Source organism: Jaculus jaculus, chromosome 7 (assembly GCF_020740685.1).
Source record: "Jaculus jaculus isolate mJacJac1 chromosome 7, mJacJac1.mat.Y.cur, whole genome shotgun sequence".
NCBI classification, from domain to species: domain Eukaryota; kingdom Metazoa; phylum Chordata; class Mammalia; order Rodentia; family Dipodidae; genus Jaculus; species Jaculus jaculus.
Window position 1 is genome coordinate 127140634 of NC_059108.1, and position 18957 is coordinate 127159590.

Sequence of the window (18957 nt, forward strand, 5' to 3'; positions counted from 1 at the left end):
TGGCTGTGATTTGGATTGTGTCTTCAGTTCTAGCTTTTCAACCACGGAAGGTGAGCTGTCCTTCGTGGCAACCAGGGACAGCTCTGTGCTGTACAAAGTGGACCTGGGAGAAGTGGCCTGAGCTCTACTTCTGTCTAAGCAGCTGCTGAGGGCTGAGCTGCTGAAGCCTGCTCTCATTACTGGAAGAGTTGCTAAAAATGAACAAAATTCAAAGACTGGAAAAATATCTACACATCTGGACCAATGTATCTGTTGCATATGCGTATATACAGTTTGGGTGGAGAGTAGATTTAAAAAACAAAAAACAAAAAGTACCTCTGGGAATTCCAAGGAAGAAAGTCCAGCTTTTAAAACTTGAAGGTCATGTGTGTGGGCGGGGACGAGGGAGGGAGGCTAGACAGTGGGGACAATGACATTGCTCAAAGTGGAGGTTAATCTTAGGTGTCAACTTGCCTGGATTTAGATAGGGCTGGAGAGATGGCTTAGCGGTTAAGGCGCTTGCTTGTGAGGCCTACGAACTCATGTTCAAATCTCCAGGTCCCATGTAAGCCAGAGGCACAGTGATGCAAGCATGCAGTTTTGCACATGCACACAAGGGGGCGCACGCATCTGGAGTACGTATGCAGTGGCTGAAGGCCCTGGCGTGCCCATTCTCTCTCTCACAAATACATTTTTTAAAAAGGATACCCAGAGAGTTGATACAATATTAATTCTGTGAGGGTATTCCTAGAAGAGAGACTGGCTTTTCAATCAGAGTAAGGAAAGGTTCACTCTCACCCAATGTGGGCAGGCACTATTAAATTGGCTGAGTACCCACATTAAGGCAAAAGAGTGCTGAATTCAAATCCTCTGCTTCTCAGTCCTCTGGCCTTTGGACTCCAGGATTTGCCTCAGTGAACCCTTAGTTTTTCAAGCTTTTGGTCTCAGACAGAGTCATGCTACAAATTGTCCTGGTTTCCAGCTTGCATATGACATTTCTGTGTAATCACATGAGCCATTTCCCTAGTAAATCTCTCTCTACCCATCAGTCCATCATCCATTCATCCATCCACCCACCTACCAGTCTGTCTATCCATCCATCCATCCATCCATCCATCCATCCATCCATCCATCCCAACCCATCCATCCATCCACCCACCCACCCACCCATCTACCTAACCTTGGACCCGTGAGAGTCCCTACTACGGACTTGCTGGGAGCTGCTGTCTGGAGCTGGGCCTAGAATACCTTCTCCTTACCATCAAGGCTCTCACACACCATTGCTTTAGGGAGCAGCTTCAAGCATTCCATCATCATTGACGGGGAGCCTTCTGAACTCAAGTCTCAGAAGAGGGGTGTGCAACAGAGGGAGGGCAGGAATTTGAGGGGGCATTGATCAGGGTAGTTGTAGATTTTACAGCCCAAAGGAGAGCTGCTGGCATTTACAGGCAGTGAGGGCAGATGTGAGGAGAGTGAAACACATGAAATGTTTCCACATTTTCTCCAAGATTTCAATGGTCTGATGAATATCCAAGCAACCGAGAGAATGGTGGCCCGAGACTTGAACTGAACTCCACCAATCAAAGTGTTTTTGTGTGGTTTTAGTAAACACTGAATTTACCAGCAAGGCTACTGTTGTGTAAATCGAAGACTGTTCTTTGATTGTTTTGAGCTTTTACCAAGAATCATTCATTATTTGGGAAAGCATGTCGCAGCGTGGGCACCACCTCTGCATGCTGGCATCCTTTGTAGTAGAAGGGCTCAAAAACTTTCTAGCCAGACAACAAATTACATCATTGGTTACTCTAGTATTTTTACACCAAAATCTACCAAAAAAAAAAAAAAAAAAAAAGGCTACATTCCAAATCTTTTTATGTTTTTCACTTTTGAGCAAAGGCTCACGAATGGTCCAGGCAGGCCTTGGACTTGTGCTCCTCCGGCCTCGGCCTCGGAGTAGTTGAGATGACCAGAGCAAGTCCCGGATCTAGCTGAGAGCCGGCTGCTCTGAAGGAAGTGAGCTTGTTGAAGGAGTCAGTGGGTCTGAGTGGGGGCTGGGTAGGGGTGGATCACTATGACCCCCGTGGGGGTCAATACACTCCACAGGCTAGGGTGTGCGCCTTCCCAGGGTCTTGAACCCCCGATGCCTGGGGTGTGAGGGGTGACTCACCGCAATGAGCACAATGACAGAGAGCGTGTAGTACACAGAGTCACGGCCCACGGCCCACCAGGTCAGATGCACCACCTGCCACGACAGAGAGAGGCTGTCAGCTGCTAGCGGCTCAGGGCTGGCAGTGGGGACAGTTGGCCAGACAGTGTAAGGACGTGTCCTCAGAGCCCGCTCCCAGGCCACCCCTGGCTACAGCTGGGGAAGAGAACAGAACCAAGTGACATTCTCAGGCGATGGGAGACCGCCCCTACTTCTCTGGGCTGGTGGCCAGGCACATTTCACCACCAGAGCTAGCTATCAAGGCAGAGATCAGAGGTGTCACTTGGTCCCTTTGGATGTCATCAGCTGCCCAACCAAAGAAGGGCCTCAGCATAACCTCCTCTCTGGAGTCAAGTTGAACATCACTGGAACTCTGAGGCCAACAACTACAAGGCAAGCTCATCATGTGTGTGGACGAGGCCAGCCCACACAGGCCAGGCCAGGGTCTCACTCTGGGATCTGGTTCTGGTCCAGAGTCATAGGAGGGCCTTCTTAAATAGCTGTTGCTGTTGAATGGGTGCCCACCCTCTGACTGGCGAAGGCTGCTGACAGGGCCCCGGCCTCTCAGTTCCCTAGTCTCTCGGAGGGGAAGGAATGCCAGGGGAGGACAAGGGCTCCAAGGTGGGTGTCAATCAGCTCAAGGTCACAGAGTGTGACAGGGCCAGCCTCGTGTGGAGGTCCCTATTGCTGTCTCACCCTTCTCTGCTGAAGCTCACCCTTGTCCTGCAGACACTGGTTAGCCAGGCCGAGAGAAAAGCCACTGACCTGGCCAGCGAACAGACCACACACGCCAATGATACACAGGATATTGAACACCGCCGAGCCCACGATGGTCCCCACGCCGACGTCTCCGTGGGTGATGAACACGCCTGCAGAGGGAAGGACGTGCACACTGGCCTTCGGCGGCATGGCCCTTCCCGGTGTCCCCGCTGAGGGAAGTAAGCTTTTATAGCTTCAGGCAGCCACAGGGTTACAGTGACAATGGTCAAAGCATGTCACTCGTGGAAGGTCCCACATGGGTCCGCCTCTCCAGTGTTCCCATGTGGGTTTTTGTGCATGTGTATGTATACATGTTCAAATGTGTGGGTACACATGTGTGCATGTGTGTGTGCAAGCCGGAGGTCATAGTCAAGTGTCTTCCTCAATCTCTCTCTCCACCTTTTAAAAAATATTTTGGGTTTTTTGAGGTAGGGTCTCTCTCAGTCTAGCTCAGGCTGACCTGGAATTCACTATGGAGTCTCAGGGTGGCCTCGAACTCATAGCGATCCTCCTACCTCTGCCTCCCGAGTGCTGGGATTAAAGGCGTGCGCCACCACGCCCGCCTCTCTCCACCATTTTTTGTTGAAACAGGGTTGCTCACTGAACCCAGAGCGCACTGATGTGGCTATTCTAGCCAGCAGCTTGCCTCACGGAACTGCCTATCTCCTCCTCCAGAGCCATCATGGGATTAGAACTTGGGCCCTCCTGATTATGCAGCAAGTGACTTACCCACCATGGAACCGTCTTTCCAGCCCAGTTTCCATGTTTTGAACAGCTTTACTGGATGTAATTCACATGCCACACAAATCACTAAGTTAAAGAACATAGCTCATTGGGCTGGAGAGATGGCTTAGAGGTTAAGCGCTTGCCTGTGAAGCCTAAGGACCCTGGTTCAAGGCTCCATTCCCCAGGACCCACGTTAACCAGATGTACAAGGGAGTGCATGTGTCTGGAGTTCATTTGCAGTGGCTGGAGGCCCTGGCTCATCAATTCTCTCTCTCTCTCTCTCTCTCTCTCTCTCTCTGTTGCTTTCAAATAAATAAATAAAAATGAACAAAAAATGTGGGAAAAAAGGAGAACATAGCTCACTGGCTGGGGAGAGTCATGGAGTTGTGCTCAAACCTCAATTTAATTTCCGAACGTTTTCATCAATCCACCAAGAAGCCCGTGCCATTATCACCCCATGCCCTAGGAAACCCACTAATCTACTCCCTCACCCTCCTACTTTCCAGATTCATGGAGGAGGAAAGCGAGGCTCAGAGCTGTGGAGGGCACCACCGACCCCCAAGGCTCTCAGCTGCTGGGGTTCTTACCAATGACAGAGGCAAACAGCTCTGGTGTTGAGCTCCCGGCAGCCATGAAGGTGGCTCCGGCCACGTCCTCACTCAGGTGGAGTTTCTGAAACAGAAGGGACCGTGGCCACTCAGAGTGCAACACAGGGGTGGTGAACATGGTCCTTGGGCCCTCGGGTGGCAGAGAGCTCGGGGGTGCTGTGCCGGGACTGGGTGCAGCTCCTCTGCCATTAGCCTCTCCCTTCTGGCGGAGCATGTGTCTGTGATCTCTGCCAAGTCTCATCCCAGAATCCTAGTTTCCCTCCCTACCCACCTACTTTCTGATGAAGTCTTTCCTACACCCCAGACCCAGCCACACCCCCTCAGATCACTTCATCCCACTTGTGGAAACACAGATTATAAAATGAGGGGCGTAAGTGCGCGTGCTCTCCTCCCCATCTGGTCCACGAGACATGGTGGTGGTTGTCACCTGTGGATCTCTGGTGCCTAGAACAGGCTGGGGTTCACAGTGGTATTCAATAACAGCAGACAGGCTTAGTGACTGTCCTGGGGTCCTTGAGGGACCCAGGTCCTGACACAAACCTGGGTTCTGCATATTACTGTTTCCATGGCAAGGCTGGCCCCCAGACACCCCTCAGTGATGCAGAGGCCCTGTCCTCAGGTTTGAGTTGGTGCAGGACAAAGTTAAAAAGACTATCCAGGGCTACACTGCTTGGTGAGGCCACATTCTGGCAATAAAAGCCCATCTAAAATCTAGGGACTGTGGGCCCCTGGATGGTCTGGGCTCCACAACCTTGCAGGAAGGCCAGCATGCCCTCCCCATTGGTCATATAGCTACAGAAGGGGTTCTCAGAGGGTCAGAGCTCCAGGCTACATATAAGTTGGGGCACAGCACTGATCTATAAGGCAGGAGCCCAGACACCTCAATGCCAGCCAACAGAAGAGAACGGCTCTCCGCCAAGCACTTGCAGCCACCTTTAGCAAGAACCGGACCGAGCTATCTTGTCCCCTCCTGGTCTTGGCCTTGGCCTTCCTCTCTCTCTTGAAACTCTTTCCCTTCTTTTCTGCTTACTCAAAGCATCCCATTTCTGGAGTCTGAATCAAATGCCACCTCCTCCAATAATCCTGCCCAATACGGAGGCTCCCCTCCTCCAGCTACCTTGTTCTCTGCCTCTTACATTGGTTTTACTTACAAGCCAGGTCCATGATCTTTGCTCACTGTCTATCGTTAGGGACCCAAGTGACCCTGACAGGCACGTCGCACTTCTATCATATATAGTCCAACCTCTTTCCATGGGCTTCTCTCAACCCTACAGGGCAAGTTCCCCAAACCCATTGCTGTGGTTTTTCCAGCTCTCAGCACTGTAGGGCTTGGGTGGGCACTCAAGCATATGGTATTATTTGGGTATGAGGTACCCCTCAAAAGGCTCACGTATTGAATGAGGGCTTTTTGGTCCCTGATGTGACAATGTTCAGAGCTGTGGTTCTGGGAAGTGACAGGATCATGGGAGTGTTGACTTCATAGATGGATTAAGTCACTGATGGATTCACAGGGCTTTTTAATGTGTGTGTGTGTGTGTGTGCACATTTGTATAGGCATGTATGTGCCACGGTGTGTGCTTGTAGAAGTCAGAGGAGAGCCTCAGTGTCGGTCCTTACTTTCCATCTTGTGCGAGACTGCCTATCTTTGCTGCTCTCTGCTGCAGACCCCAGGCTGGCTGGCCCGTGAGCTTCACGTGACTCCCCTGCCTCCACTTCCCATCTTCCTGCAGGCGCGTGGGGTTCCAGGCATAGGCTGCTGGGTCCAGCTTTGCATGAGACGTGGGGATCTGCACTGAGGTCCTCAGGCTTGCACAGCAAGAGCCTCACCAGCTGAGCCACCCGCCCCCAGCCCCAGATTCACAGTTTTCAGGCACTCTTGGGAGGTGATGACAACTTTTGGAGGTGAAGCCTAGTTGGAGGAAGTGGGTCAATTAGGGATGTGTTCTTGGGGGCTACACATTGTCGTCAGTGCCCTCCTGGCATCCTCTCTCCGGGACCAACTTCTTAGGTGAGCAGCTCTGCTCCTTAATATTCTTCCCCATGATGCTCTGACTCCCCAGGGTCTAGTGAAGCCAGCTGACCATATAGGCTGAGGCCAATGAAACTGTGGACCTAAATACGTGTTTCCTCCCTTAAGTTTCTTATGTCAGGTATCTTGTTGCAGAGACAAGAAGTCATTCAGGAATCAGAAGCAGCTCTCAAAACACCTGCAGGGACTGCTGCCTCCCAGCCTTCCACCCCATGTGATCTGAAGGTGGGGTCCTCTATTGAAACAGCCCAGTAGCTCCACCTGAGGGCCGCAGGAGAGGACTGGGGACAAAAGGGAAAAGCCTTGCGTAGTTATGGGAGGCCACTGCTTGGGGGGACCAGGACCCCCGCCGTGCCCTTGCTCTAAGCAAGAACCTGACCCTGACGGCCCACATTCCCAGCTGCAAGTGTGTCCACCATGGTGACACGGCCTGAAAGAACTGGGCGACTTCATGGGGTGACCGGTGGTGAGCTCCCAAGGGGTTTCACGCTATAGGTGCTGCAAACACAAGTCATTGCCTTCCTTGACCAGAAGCCTGTATAAGTATAAGGCAGAGCAAAGGGAAGCTTGGCGTTTCCCATATGAGGCGAGAGAGGAAAATGGAAACAAAATTCTCAAAATAACTTACAGGGAGTTCACAGGCGTGGAGCAGACACCAGGTGCTTGTGTGGTGGTCTTAACCACCAGAGTGTTTCCCACCCCATCCGAGCCCTTGTCATTGATACGCCACGCCCGCAGTCACCCCAAGCTGCAACAGAGGGTGCCCAGGCCCTCCCAGGTACCTCGCAGATCTTCTCCAGGGACGGAACGAAGAAGTCATCGCACACGATGGCCAAGGCGTAGAACATGTACAGAGCCTGCGGACGAGACAGGGTCAGCCAAGGCGTGCAGCAGCCAAGCCGCGCTCCTGGCTGCCAGGCAGAGGCTAGGTGGCAGGTGCGGGCACGGGGAAAAACTCTTCTCTTCCCAGCATACTGAGCAGCAGAGGGGACTGAAACTCAGCCCAAGAGGCTTTGTGCTTCCTCCCTCGGGACAATCACAGAAGAAGGAACACAGATTGGGAGCTGGGCATGGTGGTGCATGACAGGTGTCAGCCCTCAGGAGGCTGAGGTGGAAGGATTGCAAGTTCCAGGCCAACCTGGGCTACACAGTAAGACCTTACTTCAAGAAATGAGAGTAGGCCGGGTGTGGTGGCGCACGCCTTTAATCCCAGCACTCGGGAGGCAGAGGTAGGAGGATCGCCGTGAGTTCGAGGCCACCCTGAGACTCCATAGTGAATTCCAGGTCAGCCTGGGCTAAAGTGAGACCCTACCTCTAAAAAAAAAAAATTAAATTAAATTAAAAAGAAATGAGAGTAGGCTGGAGAGATGGCTTAGCAGTAAAGCACTTGCCTGTGAAGCCTAAGGACCCCAGTTCGAGGCTCGATTCCCCAGGACCCACATTAGCCAGATGCACAAGGGGGCGCATATGTCTGGAGTTCGTTTGCAGTGGCTGGAAGCCCTGGCGCACCCATTCTCTCTCTCTCTCTCTGTCACTCTCAAATAAATAAATAAAAATGAACAAAAAAGTTATTAAAAAAAAAAAAGAAATGAGAGCGGGAGTGGGGGTTGTAGATTTGGTCTCTGCTGGTGGGCCCTGGCACAAGGCTCCTTGAGCACTCTGTATCCCTGCAATGGTGAAGAGCGTCTCTTAGATGCTAATGGGATGATTGGAGGCTGGGGACCCTAGATCAGATGAGGCTGGTAACTGGAAAGCATCTCTGGCAGGATTAGAGGTGTGGGGCTGAATAGTGAAGGAGTTGTGAGGCCCTGGGGTCTGAGTTGGTCACCAGTGGCCAATGACTGAACGCGTAATGCCACTGTCACGAGTCCCCCAAGAGCAAGGTAGCCAAGCGCAGGGCCCTGAGGCAAGTGTGCACCCGAGCAAGCTCACGGGAGCAGGGAGCAGAGTGAGGGAGATGGGTGAAATGTGAACTTCAGGGAGGGGCGAAGGGAGATGCAAGAAAAAGAGGCCACGCTGTCCCAGCGTGAACACCGTGACACTCGGCAGCATCAGGACTAACTGGGATGAATGGAAGAGGGAGCGACGTCAGCGAAGGCAGAGGCATCTGAGGCAGGCAACCCCAGGAGTCCAGGTGCGGCTTCCCCTAGACTTGACTCATGGTCTTTGGGCACAAACAAAAAGAAAGAAAGAGTGGGAATATGGGCAAAGGTATCTCAGGGTTCTGATGATAGAACTCAGCCGTTCTTTCCAACATCACATCCCAGGTCAAGATGACCCATGTGGCCAAAGGGCTTCTCTCTCCTGCCAACAGGAAATACTGGAGGGGGAAGAGGGGCCAATATGGCTCCACAATTTCCACCGCTTGGGTCAGGGCTCCTACATTTGAATTTTTTCCTGCTTTCAGGAAGAGGTCGGCAAGCTTTCTCTGTGGTCAGAGTCGTATTTTAAAGGTCTTGTCAGTCAAATGTACCAACAGAGTACAATTAGGCCAACAACCCGCTAGAATGGGTACACTTGTGTTCCAATAAAACTTTATTTATATACATAGGCAGGGAGCCAAATCTACCCCATCCCAGATCAGTGACCGACACTTTAGGTTTGACTCCTTAAGCCATTTTGAGTAATGGCTGTTGACCTCTACTATGGGTTTTTGGATTCTTGTTCTGGGGGTCAGCCTTGGTTCCCCCCGCCACCAAAGGCATTTGAGCGCATGACGAGAGAAACACTCCTGGGAGAAAGTTGAATAGCTCTCTCCCTTTACTGTCAGTGAAATGGGTTTATAAGCATCTAAGGGTGGGGGGAAAGGTCTTAAGGGGATTGGACTACCAAATTCATTTCTGATGCCTAATTAGCATATGGAGACATTAATTCCAGCACATAGGCAATGGGGGGGGGGGTCCAGTGATCTAGGGTCTCAGGGGGATGGGCTGTGTGAAGGCTGATAAGGAGTTTCCTGGGCAATCGGCCAAAGGTCACAAGGCTATGGGCAGAGCCTAAGTTCTCGTGTGCAGGGCTTGGAGAGGGGTTGGCCTCCTGTAGCCTGGGGGTCGTTAGCTATGCCTGGCAGCTCAGGCCCCTCTCCTGAAGGCTCCAGCCTGTGCCTGGAAGACACTCTACCATGAGCCATCAGGGTTTGTCTGAATACAGAGGGGACTTGGAGTAAGTGCGTCAAAGTCTTCAAGTGCAGTTAAGTCAGGCTTGGGGCGGGGGGATAGTCACAGGAGCCATGACAGCAAGCACTTTCTGAGGACCTGTTTGCCATGTAGTGTCTGGTGCGCTTGACCTCTCGTCTCGACACACTCACAAGTCTGCCATCCCTATTTTTAAAAATATTTATTCATTTGCAAGCAGATACAGAGAGAGAATGGATGCACCAGGGCCTCCTGCCACTGCAAACTCCAGACGCATGTGCCACTTTGTGCATCTGGCTATACGCGGGCACTGGGGAATCCAACCCATGCCAATAGGCTTTGCAAGGAAGTGCCTTTAACAGCTGAGCCATCTCTCTGGCCCATTGTCCTTGTTTTACTAAAGTAGAACGTGAAATACAGGAAAGGACAACACCCTTGCGTTGGCTATGAGGTCACTAGCTGTGTGACATCAGGCAAGTCACCTAACGGGTTTTAGACAAGACTCACGGAGGGCAAGATGGTTTAGTATCTATTCTCTTTCCAGGGAGGCGACAAAGAGGAATCACAATCTAGACAGATAAAAGAAGAGAGGGAGACACACACAGACACAGTCTCGTTTGCTGAGAGCTGGTGAGACAATTGCCCTGGTGAGGTCCAAAGAACGAGATGGAGGGGGTGACTCTAGAAATCTGAAGAACAAAGTGAGGTGGTCCTTTCTGAGTTTTACTTAGTTATTTATTTTTAGGGGAAAGGGCTGTGCCTGGACACAGACTGCATGAGAGAGGCACTGGAAGAGAAAGTAGGAGACAAGGAGAGCATGCCTCTGGCTCTTCAGGGTCTCTAAGGAGGAGGGGCTCTTCTGCGCCCGCCACAGGGGGGTGGGGCGAGGGAGGCAGGAAGACACGTAGATAAGGGAGTCAAGTTATGATTCAAGGTTGCCTCAGCTTGGGCAGCAGGGACTCTTAAAGTGACCGCATGTGCGTTCTAACAGGTGCCAGCCACACCACAGCCGTGCCACCCCACTGCCCAGTAAGAAGTTTATCCGCGCAGCGCCCATGAGGCGCACTTACACCGAGGATGTGCAGCAGGACTGCTCCGTGCTGTCGCTCTTTATTGGAGAACAGGTCCGTGGGGAACTCGTGAATCGCTGGAAGAGAAGAGGAGATGGCCGAGGATTAGGTGGCAGAAGGGTCCTGACAAACATCCATGGAGATCCACGGGCCACTGAGGACTGCCAGGGCCCGCTGGCTTCAGAGTGGAAGGCCAGCTGTTTGTCAGTCCAGCAGACCAGTGATCTTAGGAAGGTGTTGCTGGACACTGCACTGTCCACACCCTGCCCCTGAGGTTTTCCAGCTCCTGAGAGATGGCTGGGCTTCACAGCTGCCTTGTGTCTTGAAAAAACACATGAACCACTTCACACACCTATAATGGCTATCGTCCAAAAGACAGACATGTTGCTGCTGAAAGGTGAAATGGAATTGATTTAGAAGCTCACCGAATGGCAACAGAAATGTAACATGCCCCTCAAGTCTGAGATTGCCATAAAAATGTGTGTACAGGGCTGGAGAGATGGCTTAGCAGTTAAATGCTTGCCTGTGAAGCCTAAGGACCCCAGTTTGAGGCTCGGTTCCCTAGGACCCACGTTAGCCAGATGCACAAGGGGGTGCACGCATCTGGAGTTCGTTTGCAGAGGCTAGAAGCCCTGGCGCCCATTCTCTCTCCCTCCCTCTATCTGTCTTTCTCTCTTTGTCTGTCGCTCTCAAATAAATAAATAAATAATTTAAAAAAATGTGTGTACAAGTGTTCATGGCCAGCCACATTACTGACGATAGCCAAGATATGGAAACAACTCAAATCAGAGGCTCAGGGAGTCAAGTGCCATCCCCCCCACATGCCCAGATAACTCCGAGCAACTCACCTGCCTCAAAATGCTCCCAGGTGGTGATGGAATTGCCCCCTCTCGCCTACCTGCCACCTGAGATGACTGATGGACAAGTGCTTTCATGAACAAATGCCATTCCTATAGACCACTGAAAGACCCTCCCAGGTCGCTTGGGTTCTCATCATGCCAGCTAGACTGAAAGCTTCCAGAAAGCAGGGAGCTAGACCACTCAGTTCACCACTGGCACGTTGTAAGTTCTCAATAGAGTGTAGCAGGCAATTGAATAGACAATAGCACAATATTGATGGTGTTTACAACTGGCAACATCTCATCCTACTGGATAGCATTACCCTCAACAGACTCCAAAGTACCTGGAATGACGCCTGGCCCATAAATGTTTGTCAGGTAAATGCTCAGGACAGAAACCTCTGCTCTGTCACTGTAATGTGGCCCGAGGCTCTGACAATGAAAGTTTCCTCCTTATCTGGAAGCTTTCCTGATTTAAAAAAAATATATATTTTTTTTTGGTTTTTTAAATTTATTTGAGAGAGAGAGAATGGGCATGCCAGGGCCTCCAGCCATTGCAAATGAACTCCAGACGCGTGCATCCCCTTGTGCATCTGGCTTACGTGGGTCCTGGGGAATCGAACCAAGGTCCTTTGACTTTGTAAGCAAACGCCTTAACCACTAAGGAATCTCTCTAGCCCAGCTTTTCTGATTTTTAACATCAGATTCACCCATCAGAAACTGAAAATAGCAGCTCCCCAGGTACCTAGAAAGGTTCCCTCTGAAAAAAAGCAAAACAAAACAAACAAAAAGATTCATCTTTCTCTTTCCTTTTTTTTTTTTTTGTATTCAAATTTCTGTAATAAAATTGCTGCTGCAAGTTCAAGGGCATGGATTCGCTTCAAGGTCTGTCTGCTCAGAGATGGAGAATTATTGAGGGAGAGATTCCACATTCCTGTGGTCAGGATCTTATTTCTAGGAGAAATGGAGATGTCTATGATGTTTCAGCCCAGATCAATGGGCATTTCTGCCATTAAACTTCAAGGTATTTCTTGAATCTCCAAACCAGTGTGTTGAACACTGGGGATTTATTTACTCACCCCTGGGACTTCTTTGACAATGAGAATGAAATCCCACTTTTGTGTGTGTGTGTGTGTGTGTGTGTGTGTGTTGGGGGACATACCACCTGGCCTCCAACCAGGAGGAATTATGTTATCAATGGCTTTGTCCTTGGTAGGAACAGGTATTCCTTGCAGCTCCGAGTGCACAATGGGAAGCTACAGTGGACAATGAATGCTATACATGGTCTTAATTTTGCCAGCAAAGCCAGCAGGTGACCAGTAGAGTTCCTGCCCTTTCTCGGTGCCTACCCAAGGTTGCAGCATATCCTGAATCCATGAGACATGAACTACAGGTCCATGTGATTCTGTCTAAGGACTAGGGAGGCAGGGAGGGGGAGAGAGAGATAGAAAGAACACCATGTTAAGGATCCTAGGACAGAAAATCACACGGCACCATAGCCCAGGCTCATCTGCCCATGAGCTGTGGCCAAGCAATATAATCTCTGGGGCCCTCAGCCTCTTCAGTGACAACATGCTACACAAGTGTAAGGTGAGGGTACAGACCTGCTGCTTGTGTGTGACATCCGTGGATAACAAAGGCTGCAGTGGGCAGGGGGCCACTCCACCCTCCACAGTTGGCTACTAGCTGAGACCAGTCCATTCTGCTCTCTAGGAGTAGAATCCTCCAGAAAGTGTCATGTGCTGATACAGAAACCGGCCCATCCTACCCTCCCCACCAAGAAAAGTAACTATGACCTGTGGACATGACTTATATTCATGCATCCATCTTCTTTAGAGCAGGTGGCTCAGGTTTCAGGAGGTGACCTTTGAAGTTGCCAGCACCGGGCTTGGGAAGACGGCTCAGGTATGAAAGGCACTTATGATTAAAGGCATTTGCTTACAAGCCTGCTTCCTCAAGTTTGATTTCCCAGCACCTTCGTAAATGTAGACTCAAAGTGGGACTTGCATCTGTGTTTCCAATGAGCCCACGGCAACGGGATACATGGGCAGGAAAATATGATGCTTACAGGCCAGCTAGACTGGAGCATATGCAGCTATAAAAACACCAAGGGTGGGGCTGGAGAGATGGCTTAGTGGTTAAGCGCTTGCCTGTGAAGCCTAAGGATCCCGGCTCGAGGCTTGATTCCCCAGGACCCACATTAGCCAGATGCACAAGGGGGCGCACGCATCTGGAGTTTGTTTGCAGTGGCTGTAGGCCCTGGCATGCCCATTCTCTCTCTGTCTCTCTCTCTCTATCTGTCACTCTCAAATAAATAAATAAAAACAAACAAACAACAAAAAAAACCAAGGGAGACCATGTCTCAAAAAAAAGTCAGGGGTGGAGAGATGGCTTAGTGGTTAAGGCGCTTGCCTGCGAAGCCTAAAGGACCCATATTAGACTCTTCAGAGTAAGCCAAACTAACAAAGGTGCGGCAAGTGCAAGGTCACACAGGCCCACTAGGTGGCACAAGCGTCTAGAGTTTGATTTCAGTGGCTGAGGCCCTGGCACGCCAATTCTCTTTCTCTACCTTTCTCTCTGTCTCTCTCTCTCTCTAAAATTAAAGTAAAATTTTAATTTATTTTTATTTATTAATTTGAGAGAGAGAGATACAGAAATAGGCAAGGAGAGAGAGACAGAATGGGCCCGTCAGGACATCCAGCCACTGCAAGTGAACAGATGCATGCACCCCCTTGTGCTTCTGGCTTATGTGGGTCCTGGGGAATCAAACCAAGGTCCTTTGGCTTTGCAGGCAAGTGCCTTAACCGCTAAGCCAATCCCTCCAGCACTAAAGTAAATTTTTAAAAACAGAAAAGAAGTCAGAAGGAGAAGGTGATTGTCATAAGGTTGTTCTCTGACCTCCACATGCTAACCCTGGTGCATGTGTACAGACAGACAGAGAGAGAGAGAGAGAAAGAGAAAGAGAATGTTAATATCCTGGCCTATTCTGTCCCCATGGCTGCGCATGATTGGAAAAGCAAAGAGAAAACAAATGGGCTTAGTGGGAGAAAGAAAGCAAGGGGGAGAGATAGCACAGGCCATAGGAGAACCTGCTACTGGGGCTGGATCACCCGAGGTTCCCAAGGAGACCCTCCTTTTCCTCCCATGGCTTGCTGGGATCAGGAGCCCCGGCCACGTGCAAGGATGAGAGTCGCATGTCTGAGAGGACCAAGCGTGGCCTCCTGTTCGGATGTCCCCAGGGACGAGGAAGGGATCAGCAGGGCACGTGCAAAGCTTTTGAGGTCACACCTAAGCCCTTAAGCTGCAGGAATCCAGGTGGTGGACGTAGGAAGGGAGAGACGTGTCTGCAGGTGTAGCAGAGCTCAGGAAAGTAGGATGATGCCAGCGTCTGTCCTCCAGACCCTGGGAGCGGGGAGTTGGGGAGGGGACAGGAAGAAAGGCAGCCTTTCCTTACTCCCCTTTTCAGTTCCTTCCTTTTGGACCTCAGCCTCTCAGGGGCTTCTCTGTCGCCACTGCTCCTGGAATGCCAAATGCTCTCATGCCGAGACCTCTCTTCCATCCCACGCCCTGGATGGTACACATACTGCAAGATGCCTCCCTGAGTAGTTGGTGTGGAAACCCTAAGGGTTCTCGGGCCAAAACATCTATAAACTATAGCACCCTACAAACTGCTACTCAGTCCCTAAGGCACACTTGCGTATTTTTGTTGACATCCAGAAAGCCACATGGGTGATGTTCTGATATTTCTCCTTTCAGGCTATACTTAAGAAGATATTTTATTTATTTATTTGAGGAGAGGGCAGGTAGAAAGAGAGAGAGAAAAAGAGAGAGGGAGGAGAGAGCAGAGTGAGAGAGAGGGAGGGAGAGAATTGGCATGCCAGGGCCTGTAGCTACTGCAAATGAACTCCAAATGCATGAGCCACTTTGTACATCTGGCTTATGTGGGTACTGGGGGATTGAACATAGGTCCTTAGGCTTCGCAGGCAAGCACCTCAACTGCCAAGCCATCTCCCCAGCCCCAGGCTAGGCTTCTGTCAATATTGCTGCACATTGCCACCATGTATGAGTGTCTTCAATGGGCAGTTCCTGACAGAACACCCTCTCCGTGGACCCAGACGCTGAGAACTGCTAAATGATGCCATGTGTGTCCTGAGCATGGCAGCTGCAGTTTGAAAGGTGACCTGACTTACAGAGACAGCTAAAGCTACTGAGAAAGTGGAAGGTTATCAATATGGAAATGCTCCATCTGAGAAGAACTGAAGGAACAGGAGTTAGCGCATTCCCTGAGCCTTCACCATACATCAGCACCACAGTGAGGCGTCGAGTCTTCTGAGCACGTCTTTGTGGCCTGCCCAGCCCGGTGCATTTGGTCAAGTAAACAAATGACTAAAAGACAGCCAAAGCTTGCAATGATGGGGAGGGTCAAGCTAGGGCTCACTGACTTGGGGGAGCTGAAGGATGTGTAGCACATGGGTGGAAAGACGCCGTCCCGTGTCAAGCCTCAAAGGCTGTGTTACCAACTTTCCACGACGCTCCTACACAGCTCATCAGTCCTAATTTATGGATGAGCAAGCTGGCATGTGTGAGGTTAAAGGAGTCTACCAATAGGCAGACTACCACAGGCTGGCACAGAAAACCCAACCCGGGGCCCAGCCAGCCCCAGGCTCTTTTCAGCAGAGCACTGTGCCCACAACAGACACATATCTCCAGGGCCAAGGTCTCTTTCACCCGAGGAGCAGGCTGTTTCCTGGGAGCTCCAAGGGCCATGGCTATGCTCTTGGCAGGAGGAGTTAACATGGCATCTTATCCACCAAATCCATCTGCAACCCACGATCCACCCAGTCATCTATGGATTCAGGGGAACCTGTCATTCATCTTCCTTGTCTCTTTGGAACATTTGACAGCACTGGTCATTTCTGGGTTTTGCATTAATGACTGTATATAATATGTATAAATAAATGGGCCTGTCATCCATCCATCCACCCATTTTATATACAATAAAATCTGTCACTTGTGGTATACAGTTCATTGTACCCCAAAACCTCATCCTCCTACCTCTGCCTCCTGAGTGCTGGGATTAAAGGCGTGCGCCACCATGCCCGGCTTGTGCTGATTTTTCTTTTTCTTGTTTTTTTTTTTTTTTTTTTGTGGTCAATCCCTCACTGATCACCAACTGATATGTTTCCTTTCCTGCAGTTCACCTTTCCCACAAGGTCCCACTGATGAAATATATCACATGAAACCTATCCAGTTCACTTGGCAAACACTTGGCGCGTCACCCAGGTTGTGTGTCCCCACATCTTTGAGCCTTTCTTGCTTAGCTTCTTTGTCCCCTCATCTCACTCAGCTGTCACGTCCCTGTCCTCGGAGGGGTTCCTGAGGGCTGTGCTCTTGGGACTTCATCCCCAGTGGTTTTCACTGGCTCTTCTCTGCTGACGCCTCCCAAATTCTAGTCTTTCTAGGCAGCAGACCCACTGAACCCACCCTCAGCCTTCGGGGCGCTGGAATCAGCCACAGCTCGGCAAATGAGCTTGTAGGGACAAAACATTCATGTGACAGCACCTGTCCTCCTGTCCTCCCTGCAACGTGGTAAGCATTTAGCTCCCTCTATCAAATTATTTTTCATGGGGGCTAGGGAGATGGCTCCGCAATTAAACGTGCTTGCAAAGCCTGCTGGCCCGGGTTCAATTTGTCAAACATCCACAAAAAGCTGAAGGAGCATTTCATTTGCAGCAGCAAGAGACATCCTGGCAATAAATATTAACAAAATGAATTTCCTTCTCTGTTCAAGCAAGTACCTTAAGCCACTGAGCCCCTTTCTGTGTATAAACTCTGTTTTTTAGCTTATATATATATTTTTTAAATTATTTATTTATTTATTTGAGAGCGACAGACACAGAGAGAAAGACAGATAGAGGGAGAGAGAGAGAATGGGCGCGCCAGGGCTTCCAGCCTCTGCAAACGAACTCCAGACACGTGCGCCCCCTTGTGCATCTGGCTAACGTGGGACCTGGGGAACCGACCCTCGAACCGGGGTCCTTAGGCTTCACAGGCAAGCGCTTAACCGCTAAGCCATCTCTCCAGCCCTTAGCTTATATTTTTAAAAAATATTATTTGTTTGTTTGAGAGAGAGAGAGAGAGAGAGAAAGAGAGAGAGAGAGAGAGAGTATGGGTGTGTCAGGGCTTCCTGCCATTGTAAACAAACCCCACACACATGCTCCCCTTTGTGCATCTGGCTTTAGGTGGGAACTGAGGAACTGAACCCCAGCCATCAGGTTTTGCAGGCAAGCGCCTTTAACCACTTGCCCATCTCTACAGCCCTAAGTTTTATATGTGTGTGTGTGTGTGTGTGTGTGTGTGTGTGTGTGTATGTACATATATATATATATATCAATTAATTAATTAATTAATTTTTTATTTTTTTATGTTTTATTTTTTCTGAGGTAGGGTCTCATTCTAGCACAAGTTGACCTGGAATTCACTATGTAGACTCAGGGTGGCCTTGAGCTCATGGTGATCCTCCTACCTCGGCCTCCTGAGTGCTGGAATTAAAGGCGTGCACCACCACACCCGGCTCTAAATTATATTTTTCATTAGGTTACAAAGTAGTATGTTTCCATGTAGCTGTTTTATAGTCCTTAGTTTTGGATAACCTTACTCGCACCCTCTCCTCTCCCCCGTTTGCCTGTCCCACTATCTACATGGCAGATAAAGTTGCTCCCAGAAGCCGTGGGCCATTAATCAAAATTCCAGTGCCTGTGAGTTGTTGGGCAGGGAGTCCACAGAAGCCCCTAAAACACTACAGGCTATAGCACTGCTCATGGTTGCCCAACAAACCTAGAATGTAAGTCTCCACTGCTGAAGACATCGCACACTTCAATTGTAGGACAACCTGGAACTGAACTGGAAGCTCACTCCCTGCAGGCTAGCTTTCATAGTGCCAGAGGATGCCACACAAACTGCGGGGACAGAAGTCATCACATGTCCTACCTGGCTGTGGACTATGTGTGCCTCACAACCCGCCTGCCAGGTAAGATGTGCCCACTGATGCAATAGTGGCATGGCTGCAATGGGGGTAACCAATCACTTTCAGTTGGCCTTGAGGCCCACTCTACAGGAGGGAATTCATGCATGACACTATAATCCTAGTCAAAAACCTGTAACTAGGGAGGTCATAGGCTCTAGGGGGGAAATCTACTACTGTCATTTTGCTAAATGGACAGGTTGTCAAAATGCCTTCTAAATCTGTTTACACCCAAGGATTAGTGCTGTTCTCGATCACTGAAGTTTTATTTTTTGCAGTGGGCAGAGGTTCGTGCAGAGATGCACAGCTGGAGAAAGTGCTGAGAACCAGTGACGACTGTGTGTGCTCAGCTCTAAATGAGACCTCTATATCGCCCTCTTCAGGGCTTAGGAAACACTGCAGAAGAAGAGGTGGAAAGAATGTAAGAGCTGGAGGATGGGGAGGAGTGCTGTGTTCTGGGCATGACTGCTATACTGACAGACTCACAGCAGCTGTGGTTTCCTGCACAAAATTGAGCTCAGCATTCCATCATGAATGGGGGAAGTGTTCATGAACCCCACTCCTACCAGAGGAGCTATTGGTC

General features: G+C 50.2%; 1 protein-coding gene across 2 annotated transcripts in view; it reads right to left on the reverse strand.

The window, feature by feature from the left end:
• The window catches only part of Slc24a4 (solute carrier family 24 member 4), a 186798-nt gene that overhangs the window by 54782 nt on the left and 113059 nt on the right, over nucleotides 1-18957 (reverse strand). For both annotated transcript variants that reach the window (XM_004649328.2, XM_004649327.2), the window contains exons 3-7: nucleotides 10512-10588; nucleotides 7090-7164; nucleotides 4258-4342; nucleotides 2951-3054; nucleotides 2147-2221 (exon numbers count right to left, since the gene is read on the reverse strand). In XM_004649328.2, coding sequence (XP_004649385.1) covers nucleotides 2147-2221; nucleotides 2951-3054; nucleotides 4258-4342; nucleotides 7090-7164; nucleotides 10512-10588 — 416 coding nt within the window. The remainder of the gene's footprint in view (nucleotides 1-2146; nucleotides 2222-2950; nucleotides 3055-4257; nucleotides 4343-7089; nucleotides 7165-10511; nucleotides 10589-18957) is intronic.